This window comes from Pollachius pollachius (assembly GCF_949987615.1).
Source record: "Pollachius pollachius genome assembly, chromosome: 14".
NCBI classification, from domain to species: domain Eukaryota; kingdom Metazoa; phylum Chordata; class Actinopteri; order Gadiformes; family Gadidae; genus Pollachius; species Pollachius pollachius.
Window position 1 is genome coordinate 22,740,147 of NC_136947.1, and position 7,744 is coordinate 22,747,890.

The following is a 7,744-nucleotide window of genomic DNA, read 5'->3' on the forward strand; positions in this document are numbered from 1 at the left end:
TCTTGCCCGTTTTTTGAGATAAAAAAGTGTACGAGTTGCATTAACTAAATTGACTTAAAACCGGGCCCAATTTTCATATCAACAATTTCCGATGCAGACTGCCTTTTGCCTAGGTATTCTATAATCTTCCACCATGAAGTAATAGAGATTAAGCTGTTTGTACAAGTATGGTAACGATTATTAAGATGAGAAGGCTAATAATTATTCAGAGAATAATTCTCTCTTTAATATGAAAGAGGGCCAAGGATATACGATATTACATCTGGGGGATCTAGCCCTACAGGAAGTCTTTCACAAAGCATCATCAAATGCACCATTGAAACACATTGGAAATAAAAGGCCTTGTAATAAATTAATCTTAAGTAAGCAGAAAGAGATATGAGCCCTCCATTAGACCAGGGGGGCCGTGGGATCGCACTGAAAATCCAGTCCCTGCAAAATGTCAGCCACGCTCAGTGGTGAGACAAAAAAGTCATCCCTGGGTCACTTAAAGATCTACGTTTGTATTAAAAGGACATCCTTTTAACAGCTGTATCAATGTGTCATGCTGATCTTGTTAGACTAAATGTATTGATTTTATTAAAAGGAACGTTGGAATGGATTTCTTTCGACGGAAGCAAAGCAAAAATAGACCTCTGTTGTGCTGCACAAAAACCCCTGGGTCACTTGAATGTTTTTTATTTGGAGGAACATCCTCAGTTACACGAAGTAGCAGTGAACCCAACAGCTCAGATGACTACACAAGGCAAAGACGTTGAGTCAACCAACATGCTAGCGGGAGGGTTTCAGATATATGAACGGCCATATGAATTACCATTGCAACAATAGAAAACTTTGCATTAACTGACATACTAAACATCTATATAGATCCACTGACTGAAGATTCACATTTATCTCTAGTAATGTAATTGTTTTTTTTAGCAGACAGAACCTTGATTTATCTTGATTTATATTGCTGTTTCTTCTAACAGGCGATAGGGGGCTAAAACGTTCATAAGGGTCGTTTTGGAAAATCTACACAGACAATCCTATACCGTCGTTGAGGTTGGAGATCACACCGGGCCATTCTTAATAAAACAAAGGCGGAGTAAAGTAGTAGAAAAGTTTGGGTTGTAGGTTTAACATATTGGGGGTTTCTATTTAGGGATCAAAATCTTCATTGAATCATTAGACAAAAAAACCCTTTAAAGTCATTGTTCAGAGTTTCACTGTTCTAGCAGATACGGCAGTTTGTCTTTGTAGGGCAGAATACATCTCTATCCGGTAGGTCAGGAGGCTGGACTCTATCCCAATGCCTCTGCAGCCTTCAAATTGCTAACTCTACTCTAATATATTTCTAGCCCCGAAATGTTAGCTCTTTGCTAATACATATCTAGCATCCAAGATGCTAACACTTTGCTAATCAATATCTAGCCTTATGGACGGTACCACTATGTGAATACCGTACATATTTAGCCTCTAGCCTCCAAAATGCTAACTATATGATAATGCATCATCTCTAGCTTTCAGGATTCACCATAGAATCATCCAGGTACATAGACTTGCAAAGCGTCTCTAAGCTTTCTTGAAGCCCTCAATCTTGTCAAATTGTTCCGAGATCAACATTGCATAATAGCCGCTCTGTGCTGGCCTGGTCCTTTAATAGATCAGGTTTCTATTTACACATGAATAAACAGACGTGAGCCAAGACTTTTCTACATCATGTCAACATGATAAGGGTTAGCCAATACTCATCTTCACACCAAAACTGAACTCAACAAAGCTAGAATAAACAAACAAGAATCCACCTCGGTTTGATACAAGGATGGAATGTGTGTGTGCATGTGTGTGTGTGTGTGTGTGTGTGTGTGTGCGTGTGTGTGTGTGTAATGGTTGGTCCATTCGTCTGTACAATGGTTTAGTGTGAACAGCAGTAGATGCTCTAGTCTACACTGGATAAAGGTCCGCAGGTTGAACGTGTGAAGGTTGTTCTGTGAAAGATATTTGGATGTCCGTCCGTCTGTCTGACCATTAATTCTGACCTGTCTGTAATCTTAATCTTCAGGTCTGTTTCTTCAGGGGCTGAATTAAATCAATCAAAGAGGATGAGTAGGGGTCCTGGGGCCTGGGGCCTGTTAGTGCTTTGTGGACTGTCCCTGTGGACCGGCACCCGAGGCCTCGCCAAGAACCCCCTCCTCTCGCGGACACGAAGGGCCCCCGACGACCACAGCGGGGACCCCAAGAAGTGCTCCTACACCTTCCTGGTGCCCGAGCAGAAGATCACGGGCCCCATCTGCGCGGCCCGCGGCTACGCCACCGACAAGGAGCGCGTGACCCGCCTGGACGTGGCCTCGGTGCAGGACCTCCTCTCCAAGCAGCGGCGCGAGGTGGAGACCCTGAAGCTGGTGGTGGACGTGGACGGCAACCTGGTGAACGAGATGAAGCTGCTGCGCAAGGAGAGCCGCAACATGAACTCCCGCGTGACACAGCTCTACATGCAGCTGCTGCACGAGATCATCCGCAAGAGGGACAACTCCCTGGAGCTGGCGCAGCTGGAGACGCGCGTGCTCAACGCCACGGCCGAGTCGCTGCGGCTGGCCTCGCGCTACCGCGAGCTGGAGACGCGCTTCTCCGCGCTGTCGGCCGTGGTCAACAACCAGTCGGTGCTGATCTCCGCGCTCGAGGAGCGCTGCATGCAAGTGTACGGTCGCAGGCGGGACCACCACCCCGAGGGTCCTCCGCTGGTGCAGGTGGTACCTGAGAACCTTCCGGTCAACGTGCCACGCTTCACCAACGAGATCCAGAGGGACAACGGCCAGGAGGTCCCCCGGGAGAGGGGCTCTCGCTCGGGGCCGTCGCCAACGGGAAGCACCATGGAGGCCCAGAAGCCACCGGCAGGCAACTTCAGTGTGGAGGGTGAGTCTGAAAGGGCCGGTTCAGGTCAGGTTAAGGGGTGTTTAGGTAAGAATAGTCCGTCTGTTGGGGAAGGCAATGCATTATGGGGGCCAGAACATCAGAACAACCAGTTGCACCCGAGTGAGCAGATTAATATTACATAGAAAGAAAAAGAGAGAGACACGGAGAGAGACAGAGAGAGAAAGAGATGGCCAGATGGAGAGCAAGAGAACGCAAGAGGGAGAAAGAGGGAGAGAAAATAGAGAGAGTGGCTGTCGGTTTACTATATGTGAGTCGATTAGTTCTTCTTCCAAACTGATAAACCAAAAAATAAAGTTCCTTTCTCAGTTCAACTGGGCTGCAGGTGAAGGGCCCCTGCGTCCCAAAGGGTCAAAGATTTGCATTTTCAGCTGTAACTACATCCTCTCTGCAAACCAAAAGCAAACACATGCCGTGATGGAAATAAAAATGTAGTAATGTCTGAATTCAGGTGGAAGGGGAGGGTGAGAAAAAGACTAAAAGGGAAGGGGTCTCAGGGGGATATGGCTGAGTAGAAATACACCTCACCCACAGAAAAACCTGTGTTGCCATTTTCCTCATCAGCCCGGGACTGTTGACATGTTCCATTATTCAGCCCCAACAGTAAAAAAAAGCTGAGTGTAGGATTTCAAGGCAGAGCGTCCCCATCGCGACGTACACTGCGAGAGAAACAAAGACACAACCCAGGCTGGAATGGTTAGTTCCAACCCAGGCTGGAATGGTACGTTCCATCCCGGGCTTGAATGGTACATTCCATCCCAGGCTGGAATGGTACGTTCCATCCCAGGCTGGAATGGTTAGTTCCAACCCAGGCTGGAATGGTCCGTTCCATCCCGGGCTTGAATGGTACGTTCCATCCCAGGCTGTAACAGACTCTCTCTAGACAGCATGTGACGGGCAGGCTGTTAATAATCCACAACACAAACTGGCTGCTCAGACACATCTGCTTGTGATTTAAATTTTGTTTTAATTAGGAGTGGTAGTATACTTTAGGAGGGGGGGCGCTAAGGTAAAGCAAAGGGAAAGCAACAAAGGTACTACTGTGTAGCCCCATATAGAAATGTGTATCACTTCTACTTCTCTTCTATCTACTGCTAAATGTTCAAATGTGTTCATTTATGTACTGAATGCTTTCTTATAGATGACATTAACATGAAGGGTCTTTAGCAGATGCTTCTATCCTCAGCTTGTGGATCATCCATGAGATTGGGCCATTCTTATAGACGATGGCTGCGTCCCTGTCTGAACCTCGATGTGCTACAGCCTCACCAGCACACTAGCCCATATGAAGTGATCCATGTGCCCTGTCCCGCCTGGCCTCAGGGCCGTACAGAGACTGTCTCCACGCCCAGGAGGCCGGCCACACTGGCAGCGGGGTGTACCTGATCCGGCCCGAGGAGGCGGCGCGGCCCCTGCAGGTGTGGTGTGAGCAGGGCATGGACAACGGGGGCTGGACCGTCATCCAGAGCCGCAGAGACGGCTCCGTCAACTTCTTCAGGAACTGGGACAGCTACAAGGTGAGGACACACACTGGGGGGGGGGGGGTTCTCGCTTGCTTCTCCCCTCCCCCTCTGTCTTTCTCCCCCCCCTCCCCCCGTCTCCTTCCCCTCTCCCACGTGGCTCCCTCTGTCCCCCTCCTCATCCTCATTCCCTTTACCCGTTCCTGTCCAAGCAGCCGGGGTGTTGTTGTTACACGGACCAGAAGTGTGTGTGCGTTTGTGTGTGAGAGCCATCTGGTGCGGATCGTTCTGGAGGACCTCACCCCGTCAGACTGAAGTGTTCCTGAGTCGGCGGTAACGCAGACAGCTTGAGTCAGCAGCCCGGAGACGGAGGGAGAGGGCTTGGTTTCTTGGGAATCCCGTTATGAAACGTTAGACGGCCTTTAGCATGCAGGCCTCGTAGGAAAGTATGCTCCGCAGCTCAGTGTCAGCTCGACCCCCACCCCTCACCACCCAAACCCCCGCTACGCTGCCGTTCCCTACGCCGGGCTGAGTCCCCGGCCGCTCAGCTGACTACAGACCTACCAACCATCTTCTTCCTGTCTCTACAGCCCGACTGACCGTCGTCTTCTCTCTCGCTCCCTCGTTCCCTCTTTCCCCCCCTTTCACCCTCTCTCATACTCTTACACTCGTTCACCTTCCATTCCTTGCTCTCTTTTTCTATCATTTTCTCCTTGTTTGTCTCCCTCTCTCTGTCCCTCTCCCTCTCTCCCTCCCCTCCTCCCTCTCTCTGTCCGCGGTGGATTGTATAAGTGTTGGCAGACGGAATGATGCAGTGTTCTGTTCAGTGTGCGTATTAAACACCCGAAATGGGAGCTAAATTACTCTTCAAAATGAATTCCCCCCCCCCTCCCCCCACTCAAAGTCATCGTGTTCATACACACAACGAGAGAGCCCCCCTCCCCAACCACCTAAAGCGACCGTCAGGAGAGCCCACATCATTCATCATCCTCAGGGGCCTCCAGCAGCTAATCCAGCCCACCGCAGCCCGGCCCTCCCTGGTGAAGTGTGCCAGAGGCATAATGCTGGTGATTATTCAACAGGCTGCTAGAGTATCGCCGTTACCCGCTGATCCACGGCATGCGGCGCTGGGCCAGTATGAAAGAGGAACCCATCGCACAACCGTTCTCTGGATTGATGCAGGGCTTTTCTTCTTTTTCCCCCCTGAACACTTTGGTTTCTCCTTTGAGAGGAAAGCAGCCTTCACATGCCATGGTGGGCCATGTGTCTCCGTTTAAAAGAATGTACTTTGTAATTGGTTTCTCGGGATTGTCATCCAAACGCTATCCGACTGATACACATCCCGGATTTTTGTTTCAAGTCCACCTAAACAATCCGGGCCCCCCCCCCCCGTCCCTTTACTCTATACAAAGACCAAAGACTCCCACAGGAACGGTATCTTCTGTAATCGTCCTCTGATGCTCCTGTGATCTCCCCTCCCGCAGAGTGGCTTCGGGAACATCGACGGCGAGTACTGGCTCGGGCTGGAGGGGATCTACAAGCTGGGGCGGCAGGGAGACTACAAGCTGCTGGTGGAGCTGGAAGACTGGACAGGCAAGAAGGTGTACGCCCAGTACAGCAGCTTCCACCTGGAGCCCGAGGCCGAGGGCTACCGGCTGCGTCTGGGCACCTACCAGGGCAACGCCGGAGACTCGCTCGGCAGCCACAACGGCAAGCAGTTCACCACGCTGGACCGCGACAAGGACGGCTACTCTGGTAGGAGGCACCGCAGTGGGAGTGGGGCTCTCGTGAGGCAGGAGGGGGTTTAGGCTACCAAAGCTAAGCTAATGTTACAAATAAAAAAAGATTTTTAAAATTTGCCTTGCAATAATTTGTCATCTTCCGCCTAGTATTCCATTTACATTTGGGTCATTTAGCCGACGCTTTCATCCAAAGCGGCCCACAATAAGGATATTTGTCCGAATTGTTGTTCCCATCTTGGCATTTTGCATTTAAGGCATGTTGGGGGAAAGGAACCTGCATTGTAAGGTCAACGTGTACTTCCTCCGACCTTTCAGCGTTTATGGGGTCAGGCTGATGAAGTGACTTTTGGGATAAGAGCGTCAATGGTTTCTATAGGATCTCACCCTTGTTCTCGCTCTCTCCCGGAAGGTAACTGCGCCCACTTCCAGAAGGGCGGTTGGTGGTACAACAGCTGCGGTCAGGCCAACCTGAACGGCGTGTGGTACACCGGCGGCGTCTACCGCAGCAAGTACCAGGACGGGATCTTCTGGGCCGAGTACGGCGGGGGCTTCTACTCCATGAAGGCGGTCCGCATCATGGTCCGGCCCATAGACTGAGGGTGGAGGCCGCCTGCTGGGCCAGCAGGTCCATCGGCGAGCGGGAGCACCTCAGACATAAATTATAGAGTGTATTTGTTGTGAGTATAAATGTTGTGTAGAAGTGTTGGAAAGAGAAGCCGGCTCTTTACTTCTGTGAAGGTCTCCCCAGCTACTTACCATTCACGGAGAGAAACTATACCCACCTCCCAAGGGATCGGAAGAATTGAGTTTTCCTCTCGATTTCCTCCAGATCTCTTCCTGCAGCGATGGGGACCCACGTATGAATATGTACATAGCTTGTTGTAGTACATTGCTAAAGAGGAAGAGAAGACAAGATCAGTGCCAAAAGTTTATTGAAGCCCCATGAATTGTGTGCCTGGCAGAGACAACAGTGTTTAAAGTCTCTCACCTCTGCAGGCAGAGGATTTGCATTTAATTGATTGACATCCAAGGGAGGACTGAAAAACGATGGCCAAGAATACATTCACACATGCATTCAAAACCAAACTCAAGATCCATTCACAATTCAGGGTACACAGTACAGTTTAGAGTAATCAGATTCTATATAATCCCCACTGACTAATACATATGACCAAACTATATGCGTAAATAGTAAATAGTACACAACTTAATGAGTTGTTCGGATATGGTTTCTGTTCGTAGTAATCACTAGAAAAGAGTCAAACAGTAGCCTGATGTATGACGTCCTCCTAAACTGGCAATGGCCTTAACAATTGTATACGTTACAGACATTTTATAATTTATGTTTAAATATCGATACTAAGGAAACAGCAAAATAATCTTCCAAAAATAGTTTTCCCCCTCCTTTCCAACTGTGTTTATGAGTGTCATTCTGAGAGGAATGTAAATGCTTGTTGTATTAATGCCCTTCCAGTTATGCTAAAGATTAAATTTCTTCCATCAACCTGGATCAACATGCATCGCTGTGAGAGAAGGAGGGTGAGGGGGGGGTGAAGTGACGTGGTCTCGAGTTGGTTTTGGCGCAGTATAAAAATGCCAACCAAGCAAATTGAGTCTAAGAGGATTTGG

General features: G+C 49.3%; 1 protein-coding gene across 1 annotated transcript in view; it reads left to right on the forward strand.

Annotated features, from left to right (window-relative positions):
- Nucleotides 1–7,625, forward strand: part of LOC307086250 (angiopoietin-related protein 1-like) — a 9,913-nt gene extending 2,288 nt beyond the window's left edge. The window contains exons 2-5 of the mRNA XM_079751395.1: nt 2,045–2,895; nt 4,237–4,430; nt 5,858–6,128; nt 6,525–7,625. Of these exons, the coding sequence (XP_079607521.1) occupies nt 2,085–2,895; nt 4,237–4,430; nt 5,858–6,128; nt 6,525–6,712 (1,464 nt within the window). The 5' untranslated portion in view covers nt 2,045–2,084 and the 3' untranslated portion in view covers nt 6,713–7,625. The remainder of the gene's footprint in view (nt 1–2,044; nt 2,896–4,236; nt 4,431–5,857; nt 6,129–6,524) is intronic.
- The last annotated feature ends 119 nt before the right edge of the window (nt 7,626–7,744 follow it).